The sequence below is a fragment of the Mobula birostris genome, chromosome 12 (genome assembly GCF_030028105.1).
Source record: "Mobula birostris isolate sMobBir1 chromosome 12, sMobBir1.hap1, whole genome shotgun sequence".
NCBI lineage: Eukaryota > Metazoa > Chordata > Chondrichthyes > Myliobatiformes > Myliobatidae > Mobula > Mobula birostris.
Genome location: NC_092381.1, coordinates 75,655,450 through 75,674,691, shown reverse-complemented (window position 1 = coordinate 75,674,691; position 19,242 = coordinate 75,655,450). Strand labels below are relative to the sequence as shown.

Genomic DNA, 19,242 nt, shown 5'->3' with positions numbered 1-19,242 from the left:
GGCGAGGCAGGAGGCAGGAGACTTGGGGCGAGGCGAGGCTGGAGGCAGCAGATGGGGCGAGGCGAGGCTGGAGGCAGCAGTCTTGGGGCGAGGCGAGGCTGAAGGCAGCAGTCTTGAGGCGAGGCTGGAGGCAGAAGACTTGGGTCGAGGCGTGACTGGAGGCAGGAGGCAGGAGACTTGGGTCAAGGCGTGACTGGAGGCAGGAGTCAGGAGACTTGGGGCGAGGCTGGAGGCAGCAGTCTTGGGGCGAGGCGAGGCTGAAGGCAGCAGTCTTGGGGCGAGGCGAGGCTGAAGGCAGGAGACTTGAGGCGAGACTGGAGGCTAGAGGCAGGAAACGAGGTGAGGCTGGAGGCAGGAGACTTGGGGCGAGGTGAGGCAGGAGACTTGGGGCTAGGCGAGGCTGGAGGCTGGAGGCAGGAGACTTGGGGCAAGGCTGGAGGCAGGGGACGGGGCAAGGCTGGAGGCTGGAAGCAGGAGATTTGGGGCGAGACTGGGGGCAGGAGACTTGTGGCGAGGCTGGAGGCTGGTGACTTGAGGTGAGGCTGGAGACTTGGTGCGAGGCGAGGCTGGAGACATATTTCCCAAGCCATCTACAACTTACCTGTAGCATCCTTCGGTGCATTAAATTTAAATCTCATCACCTCATTTATAAACTTCCCTTGATTTTGCACAACCAATTTCTTTGGTCATGTCAGAAGCCTATAGTCTTCCGTAGATACTCAAGCCCTTTGTATGCCATCTGCTTATCTTGCAATTTTTGTCAGATTACTTGGGTATTTTGATATCTAAAACTTTCAACTTCAATTTTTTCTTCATATAAAAGATACAGTATCAGTGAAAGTTTGTCATCTTTTATGGCCTATGCAATTATTTTCCTGAGGAACTTAGCAACTGGTATATTGCCTGTCAGCTGCGTATGTTTTCTGCCACTGAAGTGATTCATAGATATTCTATAAAGAACTCCTCATTGGAAAGATTCTATCTATTTGTAACAGATTTCTGTTATTCCTTCAGGTTTTTTTCTATGTTTACTGGATGTGTGAATGCTTGTTTTATGTAATGGGATTGCTAGAGGCATTGTGCCAGAGATAAGAGCTTGCAATGGAAATAACTCTGAAAATGTGTAGCTCGGGTGGTTGATGGTTGGGTTTAGTTGTTCTCCCATCTTGGCTATCCATTTGCAAGTGTTCCATCTCCTTACGTGGTGACAAAGCTTTTGCAAGTGCGTTGCCAAGATCGAAGAACAACTCAACCCAACCATAGAGCATACACAGTTAGTAAGGAAAAGGATTTTGAATTTCTAAAGGTTTGCAATAAAATTGCATTGGGTGGAAAGGCAACATATTGTACTGTCCTCCAGCACCAATCTTTCCATCAAACCTGCACTCTTTTGATTGCGTACATACCGTACATACTTTCACACTACTTGCAATTCTCCTCGGTCAAATAAACATCACAAGAGAAGAATGTTACTCACCACAAAGCTGTGAAGAAGCTTGGACCTGAAGAAGCTAGGTTTACAAGCTTGTGATGAGAAAGACCTTATTTTTTTCTGAGTATTATGTTACATCTGTCCAGAGAAAATTCAGCTGATAATGAGTTCAAACGCTTTTTAAAGTATGGACAAAATCATTGTGGAATTGATTTCTGATTTTCCTTTTTTTTTTGGAATTTTATAGTACCTAACAAGCCAAATATTCACATAGGGACCGTTACTAATACATCCGTTGAAGTGATCTGGAATGTGACGAGTACTGGTTTAGAACCCGTAGACAAAGTCCTCATAAACTGTACGCTTTCAGGTAAGAAGTACCGGGTAAATAACCAACAATAGTGCTACTTTGCAGTATATGTATCTTGTTTTGGATATTATTAGCTCAGAATTTGCTGCAGTGCTGTGGTGTCTGCCAATATATAGGATTGTCCTTTGCTTGATCTCCATATTTTTATGTTTGTGAGGGAGTGAGATGGAAATGGTGTTGTGCTCTCCATGAGCGATTTGCAACATGAAAGAACAGTGTAAGTAGCTATGGAGAGCCTAATCCAAGTGAGTGAGGAGAACTGTGGAATTAGTGGTGACAAGAGTGAAAAGAGGATAAGTTAAAATGTTGAATTTGTTGTCACTTCAGGTTAAGAGATGAAAAGCAAAATGATGTTTGGGTTATGAAGGAAGAGAAAAACACAAAATTATAAACACACGAGATTCTGCAGATGTTAGAAATCCAAAATAACACACATAAAATTTTGGAGGAACTCAACAGTTCAGGTAGCACCTATGGAAATGAATAAACAGTTATAGTTATTCCAACATTTTGTATGTGTTACTCTAAAATTATAAGGATATGGTCAAATAGCTTATTTAAACAAGTCCTAGCGTTACTGAAGGAATGTGACTTCATATCTGTAGAAGTTAAATTTCAAAACAGGATTGGATGATTGGGAATTATTAACATATGAAATTTAAGTAAAATATTTGAAATGATTTAGTTTAATTAACAGTGATAGGGTTAGTTCATAAGCACACCAAAATAGAAAGAAACTACATATCTCACTGCATTTTAGGAATGTGGTTAGGTGACTGATCTACTTTCCGGAGCCTTGGATATTAAATGGACAGCAGTGATACAGTAACAAAATGCTGCTAAGAATAGGAAGACTATACATGTATATGAGTGTACTGCAGATAGGATTAAAGTAGTGAAAGTACTAAAGACAATGTTAGGACTGATTTTTTTAGGATATGGTTGCAAGGTAAGCTTGCTCACAAGTATACATACCATGTTATGTGGCATTTTGGAAGGAGATCTGGAAATGAAATGAATGTGCTTTAGCTTCCCAACACTGATTTAACATACTGCCTTTTGTAAACAGTATGTTAACAAAACTGACAATATAGAACTGACAAGGATCGCAGCACTTCTCCATGAGATGTCAGAACTATGACCCTAATGATTAATATGCAGCAATTAAGCAGAAGCATGAGATCAAACCGGACTGCTTCATTGGACCCCTGTCTTTCCACCTTCAGTTTTTGAATCCTCCACTCCTTCTCAATCTTTCCCCCTTCCCCCTGTGCTTTTTACCTTCATGTGCCTCACACTATTACTGCTCCCAACTTCTGTGTGTTTCCATCACCATCTCTATGGGAACCACACATAAGAAGTATATGCTGTAATTTGATATTCATTTTTTAACAACCATTTTATGTCCAATCAGAAATATTTCCTTTGTTTTACCCATTGTTCCTGTATGTCCTCTGCTTCTGAAAACTAACTTGTTTGATTTTTTTCCCCCAAAGGACCCAAACCTTAAATGTTGCTTGTTTCTCTCCCTGTAGATGCTACCTGACTTGTTAAGTGTTTCCAGCACTGTCTATTATTTATGTTCTCATTTAGTAATCGAAAATGAAAGACGCTCAATAGACAGGACAACATCCATGAAAAGAAAAACAGATCTAATATTTCAATTTGGTTACCTTTGTTCTGGTTCAAAGGTCAAATTTAATGTCAGAGAAATGTATACAATATACATCCTGAGATGCTTTTTCTTCGCAAACATGCACAAAAACAGAGAAGTGCCCCAAAGAATGACTGACAGTTAAATGTGAGAACCCCAAATTCCCCCCCACAGTTTCCCCCTCCCACACGTAAGCGGTGGCGAAAAACAATCCCCCTCCCCCCACCGGTAAAACAAAAAGCACACCCGCTGCTGAGCACAAGCATGAGCAAAGCGATAGCAAATACACAGACCAAAGTTACCCCAAAGGCTTCGCACTTCATCCGACATTTGACAAACCACAGGTTCTCTATCTCCCTGGCAAGGGAGAGGGCGATGTCCCCCATTTTCACAATGAGCGGGAGACATAACAACAACTGGCTGGTTTATGATATGAAAAGTCCGTTTTCCCGCTTTTTTTGAGCTCTGTGTCTGAAGATCACAAAGATCTCGGGTCTTCAGGCCCACAGCAAAAGATTTTCCAGCCTCCCAATGACACATGAGTCTCCTACCGCGACACCGACCCTCAATCCGCCCGTCTCCAGAGCCCCAAGGTCTTAGGCTTCCGAACAGTATCAAGACTCTCAGGCCAAACCCTTGGCATGTCAAACAACGGACGGTCGTGGAACCTCAAGAATGGGTCCCATTCCCGCAAAGAACCGAAGCCTGCGTGTAACTCCAGGTCTTCAAAAGAACCCTGAAAGGGAAAAGTAGAGATATTAAAGGTGGAAATAGAGCTCTTTCCAAAGATGCAAGTAAAAGAGTTGCTGTTTGGCTCCATTATCCCTCCTAAGCTCTGTTTGGGCATTGGGTAAAACACGATGCCCATACAGTGCAACAAAATGGAAGAAATCTAATTTTTAAGCCTTTATGTGTTGTTATTTTTATTTTTAATGATAATGATGGATCTCTCATTGTGATTGTAAATCAAAATATTGACCAATTATTATGATTGGAGTGAACTTGTGATGGGTAAAAGCAAGAAGATTATGTCCAGTATGGTGAGAAAGACAATCAAAGTGAGAGCTTATCAGAGAAGGAAAGTGCAGCAGAAAATCACAGGGCTAAAGAGAGAGGTAAAGGAGGGCATTTGATATGGCAAAACTGAGGCTCTAAATTTCCAGTAATCACCATGCAAAATAGCCATTTTTATTACAAAAAGAATTGCAGTATGGTTAGACATCATGTTCAGGCTTCATCTTTTCACGGTGTCTGCATTTGCCAGTGGGCTGGGTGGTATGCTTACACAGATTGGCTAATCTTGTCCTGGATTTCTCTTTGAAGGTTAGCAACTCTGACTTAATGAATTCTTAGTGCTGGCCTCAGGTTTACTGGCCGAGTCCCAGTCAAGCTTCTGCCCACTGTGAACTCTTTACTGAAACTGCTATGCAGATGTCCAGAACAAAGGCGTCGCTTCACTGTTAATTTTTACTAAGATCAAGCTTTTGTAATGGTGATTCAAAGACAGTTTTTCTTCTCTTACAGGTCAACAAGGGGAACCATTACCATGTGAAAGTTGTCAAAAAAACTCAGAAATGTCAGGAGCATGTACATGTAAAAGTCTGCATCCATATAAAAATTATACATGTCACGCTACAGCTACAAACAATAAATGCGATGGTACCATGCAATCAAGTGAGAACGCTACTATCACCTTTCAGACTGACCAAGGGTGTAAGTATTTACATGTATCAATGTTGCTTTGCAGTTTTTGAATAATAGTTCTTATCTTTCTCGTACACTGCCCATCTACAGTTGCAGTGAGAAATTTCTGGTGAAGGTCTTACTTTGAACCATGCACTCCAAGCAGTTTTGTTCCCTAAGGAAACACAATTGAGTTCATTATCACTGATAAATGTACCAAAATTTCTTGTTTTTGTGGCAGCGCTAAAAGAGCAAAGATATAAAAATTACTGCAATTGACAAAAATAGGTAAATAGTGCTGGGAGGAGGAGAAGATGGTGGCGCGACGCAGTGCGCGCAGCCACTCCGGTGGTGATGTCTTTTATTTGTCAAGTAGGGTTCCATGCACCGTTCTGATTTGATGGAGACAGATGTGAGAGTACGGAGGAACATCTGGAGAAACTTCTGAAATGCCCGCTTCACTGCCGCTGCTACTGTGTGGTCCAGAATCTCCGGAGGAGAGGGCCCCGAATCCTCGGCTTTGCTTGTTTCGGCGGCCAGGGCGAGGTCGAAGGCGCTCCGCAGAGAATGGCGCTCGGGAGGCTGGTCGGAGGCTCAAAGTTTTCAGACAGACGGACTCAGTGTCGGCTGTGATCGGATGCTTCCAATGCATCGGCAGTTGACAGTGCCGACAGCAGGCGGCGACTCGGGAGTCGATCGGGACTTTGAGACTTCTTTTTTACCGTGCCCATGGTCTGCTCTTTATCAAATTATGGTATTGCTTTGCACTGCTGTAACTATATGTTATAATTATGTGGTTCTGTCAGTGTTAGTCTTTGGTTTGTCCTGTTTTTCTGTGATACAGTATCACTTTGGAGGAACATTGTATCATTTCTTAATGCACGCATGCATTTCTAAATGACAATAAACGAAGACTGAGTGTTCTCATAATCTAAAACAAAGATGAATACTGAGTTAGTGTTCATGGGTTCATGGACCATTCAGGAATCTGATGGTAGAGGGGAAGAATTTGTTCTTAAACTATTTGAGTATGGATTTCCAGGTTTCTGTAGCTCCTCCCTGGTGGTAGTAATATGAAGTGGGCATGTCTCTAGACAAAGAGGGTCTTTAATAATAGATGCTGTCTTCTTGAGGCACTGCCTCTTGAATATATCCTTCTTGGCAGGGAAGGTTGTGCCTATGATGGAACTGGTTGAATCTACAACCCTCTGCTGTATCTTGTGATTGGGCACTTTTGAGGTTCCATGCCAGGCTCTGGTACAACCAGTCAGAATGCTCTCCACCATGCACTTGCAGAAATTTGCAAGGGTCTTTGGTGACATACCAAATCTCCTCAAATTCCGAATGAAGCAAAGCAGCTGGCATGCCTTCTTTATGATTGCATCAATGTGATGGGCCCAGAATAGATCCTCCAAGATATTGATGCCAAGAACCTTGAAGCTATTCAATCTTTCCACAGATGACCTCTCAATGAAGATTGATGTGTGTTCTTGTGAATTCCTCTTCCTGAAGTCTGCAGTCAATTCCTCAGTCTTGTTGGCATTGAGCACAAGGTTGTCATAGTGATGCTCCTCAACCAGTCAATCTATTTCACTCCTGTACCTCCTTGTCACTCTCTCTGATTCTGCCAACAACAATGCTATCATCAAAGACTTTTGAGGTGTGCCTGGCCAGCAGAGAAAGTAGAGCAGTGGGCTAAGGACACGTCGTTGAGATGTGCTTGCACTGATGTTCAGCATGGAGGTGTTATCAACAATCCCCACACTTGGTGGTCTCCTAATGTGGAAGTTGAGGATTCATTTGCAGAGGATGTACAAGAGCCCAGATTTTAAGCTTGTTAGCTAATAATGAGGGAGTAATGGTTTTGAACGCTGAGCTGGAATTGATAAACGGCAACTTGATACATGTTTTGCTGTTGTTTGGGTTCTTCAAAGTTGAGTGGAGAGCCAGTGAGATTGCATCTGTTGTTGTGTTAGGCAAATTACAGGGAGTCTAGGCCGTTGCTCAGACAGGAGTTACTCTAGCCATGACCAACCTCTCAAAGTACTTCATCACAGTAGATGTCAGTGCTGCTAGGCAATAGTTGCTGAGACCTCTCACCCAGCTGTTTTTGGTTGCTCCCCTTTTGAAGCAGGTGGGAGCCTCTGACTGGAGCAGTGAGAAGTTACAGATATCCTTGAACGCTCCACTCAGTTGGTATGCACAAATATTTAGTACCCTGCTAGGTACACCAGATCTTTGATGACTCCATGGTCATCATTGCTCATTACTAATTTCTTGATGGTCAAGACGATTCTCTTTCCTGGATTCAAATTGATGATCTCACACTTCTTTGAATTCTTCATCACTGTTCTAATCATTCAAGGACACAGTTCTGTGGTTTATAAACAACAACAAAAAAATCACATGTCAAAAGCAAATGTTGTGAACAGTAGAAATCTGAAGTAAAAAGGAAATCCTAAAGTGAGTTGGTCATTACTTAAACTTAACAACACCTCTGAGAGTTCTTTCTCACCTGAATTAGTACTTCCAGCATTTTTTGTTTTATCTCAGAAGGCAAAAATCAATTTGTGTAATTTTTTAAAATTTGCATCCTTTTCATAAAAATCTCCGAAGACATTGTACAAACATATAAAGAGAAATAATGTTGAAATCTCTTAAATAAGAATCAACAGCCTGTGATTATCGGCAGCATTAGCTCAAATGGTAATTTTATTTCTGAATCAACATGTTGAAGGCTCATGTTCCACTCTAACAATGACCAAGGCTATAAATCCAATGACCACCTAAAGGAATACTCCTCTTGTGCCGTCCCTCATTGCCATGGGTGACTTGTTTTCATTCCAAATGTATGGTTTCTTTAGTAACTGTACGTGGGGCAAGAGGTGTCTGAAAGGTAGATGGGTATTTTTTAGGTTAAAAGCTCCATAGCTGTTTATACAGGGCTACTGAATGAACCTGGAGCATGGACTTCAGGTTCTCTAAGCCATTCAGAATATTCCTTCTACAATTTGAGTGGTCATGGGCAAGAGATTCCCAAGGCAAATGGGAATATTACATTTTTTTTCAAGAGTGCTTCAACCACATCTGTGAATTCTTTCCTCTAGTTACTTGGTAATCTCTTACATTGATTAGAGTTTAGACTAGACTGACTGCCTTGAGAGTCTGGTGTTGGCCATGAGAATGATGTGACCTAGCCCAGCATTGCTGACTGAGTATAACCAGGGCCTCAATACTAGTGATGTTGGCCTGAGGGAGGATGCTGACATTGATTCACTTAGACTTCCAGCGTATTTGAAAACAGCTCTGGTGGTATATTTACATTTCATGAGAGTTTTCTGCCAAGTCTGATGTCTTGAAGTTCAAACACCTTCTCCTTAATCTAAGAAAGACCGCATTAGCTCATTCAAAGCAATGATGAATTTTATAATCTATATCTGTTTTCACTTAGAGGTGGTTCCCAATATTGAGAGAGTTCTTTTTTTTTACAGGTTCTCACTACTAACCTTCATTTTCAGAGAACAGTGCAGGGGAGCAGGGACCGGTTGTCTTGCAGATGGATCTAGTGTATGGCCTAACCGCTTGTATGTTTTAGTGAACATGTCAGCAATGACTTGGAGTTCAGCCTCCAAGTATGTGCAAACCCAAATGCGATGTGCAGGTAAACCTTGTGTTCAGCTGACCTGGATGCTGAATAATGGTTACCATAGGTTGAATAATTTCCCATTAGTTCTCAAGGTCTCCTCCATTCCTTCAGGATTGTTTGAGATAAGGTGGAGTGTGTCAGTGAGAGTGATATAATAGGTCAAGACGCAGTCTTCATTGAAATTGGTTCTATTATTGGCTCATTAGTTACATTTGGACCTACCCGCCATCAAGAAAGAAATATGAGATGGAGACAAGTTTCTAGGGTAACTGAATCTGAGGATGCTGTTCCATATTCCCTCCCAAAAATAGCATCAAAGGCTTTAGTGAGGTTGAGAAAAGGTTTTGCTCCCTGCATTTTTGTTGGAGTTGTCTTGTTGTGATGACCATGTCAACTATACCTCATACTGATTTGGGGAGCATCCGTCAGTCATTGGGAAGTTGAGAAAGGCTCCAGCACTGATTTTCAATGTGGCAGACAAGAAGGAGATGCCCTACAGTGAGATGGTTCCTTTCTTCAAGTTGGGCATTATTCTGGTATTTCTGATATCCCTGGTGATACTTTTCCTTCTTAGATCTGGGTAATTAGGTTGTAGATTTGGAATAAAGCTATTTCCAAAAAGTTTAAAAACTTCAGCAGGGATCCTTCTACTCCTGATGACTTTTACTTTTTTTTAAGATGGGATGTGACCATTTTCAGTCACATAGAGAAGTGCTGGCAAAGTGGGACTGAGTAGGTGGCCACATGATGACTTCAAGTGTGCACACGAGGGATGGAGATGTGGTTGAGGTGATCTATGAAGCATTCCTTCTAACAATTGCTGCTTACTTCTCTATTTCTAATGTGTTCACCTTGGTTCTTCACTCTCAGTCGGGTGGGCCTTGTGCATTTATGTCAAAGATGGCATTGTCATTGATGAAAATCCTTTGCACATTTTGATTATAAACAAGCCATTTTATCTCTTGTGCTCTCTTTGTCAAAATTCTTTTTTTATATTTAGATCAAGGGTTTTGTTTTTGTGTCTTCGGGTGCCTGTAGAGCTGATTCTTTTCTTTGAGAAATAGTGGAACTTTCATTCTAAGCTGCCCTACATTCATGGTTGGGTAGCTCTTCAATCTCTGTGTTGTTCTCATCAAGCCACTCCTGATTCTTCTCAACAGGGAGGCCAAATATCTTTTCACGGGGTCTCTTTCAGGTGGACTTCAGGACAGTCCTTAACCTGTGAACACTATACAGTTTTGCACTAATGGAGGTGCAATCTGCTCATTTAGGGTATTAAATAAGGAGCTGTCTGCTCACCCTCACAAAATCCCATGACTTCAGTTTGAAGAGGAGTTTCCCTTGTTCCCAGCCAACTTTTATTTCTCTCAATTAACAAAACATAATACTTCATCATCATTATCACATCTGCTTGTGGACGCTAGGCATATGGTAATCAGTTGCTATTGCCTTTTACCTTTAGAGAGTTACTTAAAAGTACCTCACTGATTGTACAGCACTTCCAAATCTCGGGAAAGAAATGTGGAAGAGGACAACAATGAATGAAAGACTTTCTTCAATTAAACATGGAATATCAACTGTAATTTTAAGTTTTCTTTTGCAGAAAGCAGTGTTGTGCCCACCACAAAGGACTTCAAGTCTTTATTCCCCAACGTGTCGAGCATCTATTCTGTTGAGTTGTAAAGCTAATAGTGCTTTGAAATTTAAACCAGTTTTTTATTTAATAAAAACTATTAAATAATAGTTTTTTATTGATTTTTTATTATAATGTGGCTATATCCACACCTACCAAGCACCAAGACATTGTGACAGAAAATTCAAAACATGATTTAGATTGAGCTCAATGTCTTAATTATTAAATTATTTTTTATTTAAATGAAAACAGAACAGTGTGTATTTTATTTCTTAGTTTATGTTTTTGACTTTTTTTTTCCTTTTTCCTCTTAGGCCCAAACCATCCTAACGCCGCAGAAGTCAAAATATTGAACAATAATATCATTCACATTACCTGTACTGAACTAAAACATGAAGACTGGAATGGAAAGGAAGTTTCATATTCAGCCAATCTACAACCAAAATCCGGCAAAAATAATGAAAAAATTAAATATAGTAACAATTGTTCATTTGAATTCAAAGATTTAAACTATCTGTCTGAATACATATTAATGGTAACTCAACTTTGTTGTTGAAAAGACATATTTCAGCTTCTGTCAGGTACGGTTTGGACTTGTACTAACATAACTGTTGCCCTATTCCAGTTGCAGGTAAATAGTCCAACTTGTATTACCCAATTCCATCAAGGAACTTACAAAACTGGATGTAAGTAAAATACTTCCTAAAATCAAATTTTGCTAACACCATCCTATGGGAAGAAATCCACTGTTTACTATGTTCTGCCAAAACTGAAATAGACCGAGTGCAAATAATTTTAGTTCTCATAGTTGGTGAACCTGTCCAGCTTTCTATGGTGCACAAGGCTCATTGAATATAAGCTATAGAAGCTGATGTCGGCTACTTGTCTCATGAGCAATTTGACAAGATCTACTGTACTTCTGCACAGCTTTCTGTCTTGATTCCCATCACCTCAGATTTTTTTGTATGTATGAGAGTCAATCAATCTCGACCTTCAGTAGATATTCCAATATTCCAAAGATTCACAGTCCCATATATTTAACTCTAGCATGTAGTCAGGTTCCTTGACTTTCAAATCTCCAGCCAAGGCAAGCAATCTTACTTTATCCACTTTGCCAAGCCCCTCCCACTATGTAACCTTTTAATTTTTCCATAATGTATCTGTACATTTAGAACCTGGTTCAGTTACGTTTCTATTATACTTCCTCAGTTACAGAAATTAGCTAAGCTCAATTATACCGTTCTTCATAATATTACAAACCTCTTCGTATGATGTTTCACCCTCCTTGCCTCTTTAGTCATAGACTTGCAAGCAAATATGCTATTTCAGATCAGGGGTGACGATAATATTTTTGGTCTGCAATCATCTCAAATATTCTATTGCATCCACCCTCCCCCTCCCTGCACCTTAAAATATGCTTGCTTTCTCACCTTTCTAGTTGAGATCTTGACGTGAAAAGCTAACTATTTCTTCCTCTACTGATTTTTCTTGTCCTGCTCTGAACTTCCAGTATTATGTGGTTTTGCTTCAAACTTCCAGCATCAACAGTTCTTTGCTCCAATTAAGTTTATCTCTACTCATCTAATAAGTTATCCAGGCTCCATTGTCTGCTTCCTTGCCTTAAGATTATTCCAGCTGTGCCATTTCACAAAATTTTAATGTAAAGAAGAGCAATAGTAAGAATCATCCATTTGAAGGCCTTATCTAAATCAAGTAGGTAATATGCCAAATTTCAAATCTTAAACTTGCAGCTCCCATCTAATCTTTTCACTTCAGTATTTCTTTATATGAATGGCAAGCATTCCATCTTGATAAAAGGACATAAGAAGCCCAGCTGTTATCACATAGGCATCTTATGATTTAAGAAAAACAAGACCAAAATGTGTCCTGGGCTTCCTCACTAGGACACTGCATCATGTCCTCATGCATACAAACTGTTCTGTTAGAACATTCCTCTTGCTCTGTGTGTAGCTTTAACAGGGAGAGCAAGCTGGACCTACAGCCTTCATCTTTCCAGGTGATGGAGGTTGCAGGTTTGGGAGAGGCTGCTGAAGAGGCCTAGTAATTTGTTACTCTGCGGTCACATAGATAACAGGGAACAGTTGTTTAAGCAGGTGCTTGGGGCTTTCACCACTAGTTCATGGGTGCAATCTAACGATCTTCAATTGTTTGTTTCTTTAGTGCTTTCTGACTTGTAATAGATCAAAGATACAAATTTTGCATGTAAACTGTAATTCACAGATATCAAAGTTACTCTTAATGAAATGTATAAGAAAAATATCCAGCAAAATTATGCAATTCAGAGTTATCATGTTAACATTGTCTTATAATTAATTTTACATTTTCCTTCAGTAATCCATTCTTGTGAGTGATTGTAGAATTTTATATTGCAGACAATGAAAAGGCATTGATTGGATTCCTGGCATTTCTGATCATTGCTACAACAATAGCTCTGGCCATTGTACTCTACAAAATATACATTTTGCAGAGGAAATCTTCAAGGTATCTGAGTTAAAATGGCTTGTCTCACACCTCATATTTTCTGCAGCACAGAACTGTATCGTAAAATACTGAAAACAGAAAGCAAGAAAAAATTGTAGAAACATTAGAAAGGAAACCATATTTTCTGTAAATTGACTAAAGTTTCTGGAAGCAACTTCATTGTATCTGAATGTGTTATTTATTAATTTATTGTGGGTTATACCAATTGACTTTCAGGTATTGTTACTTGTTTCCTCCTTGTACCATTACACTTAATTCTTCAGTCAATTCTCTCTAATGAATTTCCCACCACAGTATGTAATATTACTGAAAGGCTGCTTGGGATCATAGTATCTATCATCAGATCAAAATCCATTCTGCGTTTGTTTCTCTTTATCTGAGGTGATACCAGTTAGCATTCAGCATAGTTTATTCATTGATAAGCCCATTGAACACAGTGATGGGTACAGGGCATGCAACTGCCTGGTTAATGGGAATTTTTTTCTGCAGTGGATGAGTGATAACTGGATTTCATACTTGTGAATTCGATTGAATCCACTCTCTGAGAGAATCCTCAGATGTATATTCCTTGGGCAAATATATTGTTTTTTATTTATACTTTCAAACCAATCATAGATTTGTACTGCTGTAGATTTTAAGGCAAAAATAGCTTTGAGCTAAAGGATTTCTTTTAGAATGGCATGGCTAATGAAGGGAGGAATGGTGTTCTTTTCCTCCCAGTTTCAGACAACTTAGTACATAGAACTGTGCAATACAGGATCAGGCCCTCAGCCCACACTGCTACGCTGATCTAGTCAAACTAGTAATTAAACACTTAACTACGCTAATTCCTTCTACCTACACAATGTCCATATCTCACCATTCTCTGCACATGCACGCGCCCATCTAAGAGGCACATGAACACTTCTATCATATTTACCTCCACTACCAACCCTCGCAGCAAATTCCAGGCACCAACCCACCAATCGTTGTGTAAAAGAAAAATTTGGCCCACACATCTCCTGTCACCTTCGATGCCTGACCTTCAGTATTAGGCATTTGACCTGGGTATAGGAAACCAGCTGTCTACTCTGTTTTGCGTCATATAATCTTACAACGTTCTATGAGGTCTCCCCCTCAGCCCTCGCCATTGCATAGTAAATAGCCCAAGTTTGTCCAACCTCTCCTTGTAGCACACACACTCCAATCCAGGCAGCATCCTGATAAACGGCTTCTGCACTCTCTGGAGCACCCACAATCTTCCTGCAGTGGAACAACCAAATTAAAAGCAGTACTCCAGGTGCTGTCTAACTGGAGTTTTATAAAGCTACACCATAGCCTCCTGACTCTTGAACTCAGTACCTCAACGAATAAGGACCATTAGTTCATACCACGTGCCTTCTTGAACATCCTGTCAACCTTGCAACTACTTTGAGGAAGTTATGGACTTGAACAAAATCTCTCTGTACGTCAACACTGTTAAGGATTTTGCCATTAATGGGGTGCTATCCTTTATCATATGCACACATGTGTTTTTGACTATCCTTTTACATTTGTTCTCCCAAAGTGCAACACCTCACATCTGACCCGATTAAATCCAAACTTATTTAAAATAGGAAAAGCATATTCTTGACTCTAATTTTAATTAGTAAAAGAAAAAACAAATTAGGGTGAATGCCATTAATGCAAAGTAATGATTTTATGGGAGAATTGTATTTCTTTATGGCAGGAACCCACTGTAATATGGCAAAGTATTATTTTAATAATTTCTCAGGGCGATGTTTGTATTTTTGTTCAGGTGAGTGATAACTTTGGTGTGGGGTTAACTGCTTTCCAACACTTCACACATGTTCTCAGCACTAAAACAATGAGATATGTAGCCCTCCTGCCATTTCTGCTTCAGAAGTCCTATGTTGTGCCATTTTCTTTCACACATTCACTCATCAGCCAGTCAAGTAATTATTATCTCATGAAGACTTGCTTGCTTCACCTGAGAGAGTACCCAAAATAATCTTTCTGAGCAACACCCATAAGATGTTGGAAGAACTCAGCAAATCTGTCAGTATATATGGAGAAGAATAAACAGCTGATGCTTTGGGCTAAGACCCTTCATCAGGACATCTGAACTGAAGTATTTCTTTTACAAGTTTAGTCTGAAGGGAAATGTAAGTCAAATTACCCAGTTTTCTTTGATCCTCTTATTCTTATGAGCAAATTCTCCACTTTACCTCAATTTAACCAAATACATTGTCAGCAGATAAATAACAGAAAATTCAATGAAGTAATATTGCTCTTGTGTTTATCTGACTACTTGAGTAAATGCAAGTGAATATATGAAAATCCTATCCAAAGATTTCTCACAATTAATAGTATAGTCACTGTTCTCTCTAAGCTGCACAGGTGCATGGCTGCACATTAACTGAAATGCACCTGCACACATAGCCTTTGTTGCCACGCAGCAGGAATTTTCTTTCACATAATGCTTTATTAAAGCGCTGCGCAGTTTTCAGGCATGGTCCAAGCAAATGTTAAAAAGAAGTTAGAGGGAAAGTTGATCATAATGTTAATTATAAATACTGATAACACTAACTAATAGTACATTCTTTTTGATGTGGTAGTGCTATTTAACATGTTTTTTTTTTCTTGCTCTATCCTGATTATAGACATCCTGAAGAATCTGTGGAACTTATTGGACATGGTCAGTAACCAGCTTTACCCCTTTATTTTTACGTGTTGAGCATTTGGTCTAAACCTTGTCTCGGGGAATATTTCATACAATTAATATCCAATGTTGACCACTCCTTACAGATGATGAAAAACAGCTGCTCAATGTGGAACCCATACTTGCGGAACAACTGATTGATGTCTATAGGAGAAAGCAGGCCGATGAATCCAGATTATTTTTAGCAGAATTCCAGGTAATTGGTGAATCATCACATTCCTAAGTTCCTGTCCACTCGAAGACAAAGGCAATGATGGTTAATATATTAAAGGGGAGGATAATGACACTGAAGTGTACCACTAATTTGCAGTGACAGATGAGCCAGAATGGGGTGTGGGTGCTCAGCTGTTTGCTGAGAATGAATTTGAAAGTGCAGGCAACACCTAAAGAAGAATCCTCTCAAGTTCACGTTTAATTTTCATTCAACCATACACATGAATATAGCCAAAGGAAATGGTGTTCCTCTGGGGTCAAGGTACAAAACACAGTACCAACAGTCACACACAGCACAAGGCACATATAGCACATACAATAATGATAGAAATAAAAGATAGTCACAATAATAATTATAATTGTAATAATATAGACCAAGTCCCTGAGTGTCGTGGGAATGATGTTCTGGAGCCACGTTTTCTGCAAGAATAAGCAGCAGTTCCTCGTGTTGCACTAGTGTATCCACAAAGAACACAATCCAGCTTGTCTTCCATCAAACAAACACCGGGGGTAGCACAAATAGGAGGGGCCAACAGACCCAACCCCCAAACCCAGCACAGCCGCCCGCCACGCCATGCCACCTCTGTGTCTCCTTCTCCGGGCAACTGCAACTGTTGACCCTGCGGCATGTGAGCCTGGTCCGTGCAACAACTGAGGCCACGCATCTCCCTCCCACCCCCCCACACAAGAAAAATGGCAAAGGCATTCATTTGCGCTGGTTGTTGGACCATGCACCAGCTTTGACATCTTCCCCCTTGGGTGGTGGTGGCAGTAGCAAGCAGAAATGTAGTATACAACAAATTCAGCTCCATATCTATTGAGCAAAGTTTCTGATGGGGTAGACCTCCAGTACTTGATGTTCTTAATACCCAACATTGTCTTCTGATCATAGAAATGACATAATGGTTGAACAATTATTGCTTTGGGCCCAGAGAGGTTGCTGCGATCAAGCGCGCTGTCATTTTACTGGGCGATTGTAGCACCTAGATGCACCAAATTATTGTTGAAAAGCAGAAAAAGTAATTTGCCTACTAAACATAAAAGGGTAAAAATTCGCCCTGTATCATTACTGTTAAATATGTAAAGTTGCAGCTGTTATGAATTGTATACCTCTTTTGAAATTCAGTTCCATTGACTTCTATGGAACTAGGGATGGGCAACAAATGCTGGCTTAGTTGGTGATGCCCACATCCCATAAGTGAATAAATTTTTTTAAATCCCTCAAAAGTAGAGAACAATTCAGAATTCCCAAAGGTGATGTGCACCAATGATTAAGGATAAATCTTTTCGCAATGTATTTAATTGAGGTTTGTAAGATGAATAAATATGAGCTGAATTATCAAGGAGAATGCACAATATGGAGCATGGAATGCATGGTGCTCCATAAAGATCTATGGAGATCTTTAGCATCTACAGCGGGTAAAGTAAATCTCATTTTACCATTTAACTGCTGGTCTTACCTCCTCAGGTGACCTCTATATTAATAACACCTGAATCACAGACTAACTGCTGATTCAGTATTGGTGAAGCACCTCAGTCTGTTCTGCTTCATGCACAAAATGTGATGAATGTGCTTGTTATGTTGAGTCATTTGCATGTTTGGTTATTTATGTGTCCTCGTCCAACTACCCAAAGCCAGTGGTATAAAAAGCAGACGGGGCCTTAAAGTACAAGCGATTCATTCCACCACCCTGGCTGCAGCAGTGAAAATTAGAATCATAAAACTGTACAGTAAAGAAAAGAACCTTGATAGTCCACCATGAACATTTTGACCATGATGCCTACCTAAGCAAATCCTATTTGTCTGCATTTGGCTTATATCCCTTTATGCTTTTCCACTCTAAGTGTCTGTCCAAGTACCTTGTAAACATTTGTATCTTCCTCTGGAGAATGATTCCAGATATTTAGCAACCTCTGTGTGTAAAATGTACCATCCAGATCTCCCTTAAAGTTCTCACCTTTTCCTTAAACCTGTGCTTTCTAGTTTTATATGTGCTTACCCTGGTAAAGACCTGGCTGGTGGCATAGTGGCAACAGTGCTGGACTGCGGGGCGGGAGGTCCCGAGTTCGAATCCAGCTGGCTTCCCTGCATGCTTTTCATCCATGGTGGGTTAAGAGCTGGTGATCTCTTTGAGGGAAAAAAAAACACCCGGTAGAAGGCAATGGCAAACCACTACTGTAACTTTCCTCATATGCGATTTCCCACTACGTCAAGAGCAGCATGGGAGGAAGTCATCCGCTAACTGGAGTAATTCCGGATGCAACGTACCTTTCCTTTTTATCCTGGCAAAAAGACTCTCTATCTACCCTATCCATTTCTCTCATAATTTTATAAACTTCAGTAAGGTCACCCCTTCTGTCTTCTCTGTTCCAGTGAGAATAAACCAGTCTATCCATTCTCCCTTTATAAATACAGCAGTCCATTCTAGTCAACATCCTGAAGAATCTCACCTGCACTCTTTCAATTGCCATCACAACCTTCTGCTAGTGCAGCAACCAGAACTGTACACAGTAATGCAAAAGCAGCCTTAGCAGCCTCAACATGACAGCCCGACTCGTAAGCACAGTGCCCTGCCCATGAAGGAAAGCATCCCATTTCCTCCTCAAGCTTTCTGAATTTCCCTGTCCAGCTTTGTCAACATTTTCAGTGAGTTCCCAAATTCGCTCTGTACACCAATGTTCCTGGTCCTTTCCATTTACTCTGTATGCTCTACCAGAATGTACTGTACTTTCACAAAGTGTGTCACACTTGCCTGCATTAAGTTCCATCTGCCACCACACTGCCCAACTTTCTAGCTGATCTATGTCCACTGTATGCTTAGACAATCTTAAGACCAGAAGACAGAGCAGAATTAGGATATTTGGCCCATCAACTCTGCTCCACTATTCCATCATGGCTGATTTATTATCCATCTCAACCCAGTTATTCTGTCTTCTCCCTGTAACCTTTGATACCCCTACTAATCAAGAACCTATCAACCTCCACTTTCTTCCTCATCTCTGTTCTAATGAGGCATACTTCTATTCTGAGGCTATGCCCTCTGGTCTTAGACTCCCACATCCATTCTATCTAGGCCAGGGGTTCTCAACCTGAGGTCCATGGACCCCTTGCTTAATGGTAATAGTACATGGCATAAAAAAAAGTTTGGGAACCTCTGGTCTAGGCCTTTCAATATTCGATAGGTTTCAATGAAATTCCCCCCCCCCCCACCTCATTTTTCTTCACTCCACTGAGTAAAGGCACAGAGCCATCAAAACCCTCCTTATCTGTTAACCTGTTCACTCCCTGAATCATTCATGTGAACCTCCTCTGGACTCCATTGAATGCCAGCACAGCTTTTCCTAGATAAGGGCCCTAAAACTGCTCATAGTACTCCAAATGCAGTCTGACCAATACTTTATAAATAC

The 19,242-nt window shown here is 40.5% G+C and overlaps 1 protein-coding gene across 20 annotated transcripts in view; it reads left to right on the top strand.

Annotated features, from left to right (window-relative positions):
* Positions 1 to 19,242, top strand: part of ptprc (protein tyrosine phosphatase receptor type C) — a 158,451-nt gene that overhangs the window by 102,062 nt on the left and 37,147 nt on the right. For all 20 annotated transcript variants that reach the window (XM_072274166.1, XM_072274167.1, XM_072274165.1 and 17 more), the window contains 7 exons: positions 1,680 to 1,802; positions 4,981 to 5,169; positions 10,733 to 10,953; positions 11,044 to 11,104; positions 12,812 to 12,920; positions 15,563 to 15,597; positions 15,708 to 15,817. In XM_072274166.1, the coding sequence (XP_072130267.1) occupies positions 1,680 to 1,802; positions 4,981 to 5,169; positions 10,733 to 10,953; positions 11,044 to 11,104; positions 12,812 to 12,920; positions 15,563 to 15,597; positions 15,708 to 15,817 (848 nt within the window). The remainder of the gene's footprint in view (positions 1 to 1,679; positions 1,803 to 4,980; positions 5,170 to 10,732; positions 10,954 to 11,043; positions 11,105 to 12,811; positions 12,921 to 15,562; positions 15,598 to 15,707; positions 15,818 to 19,242) is intronic.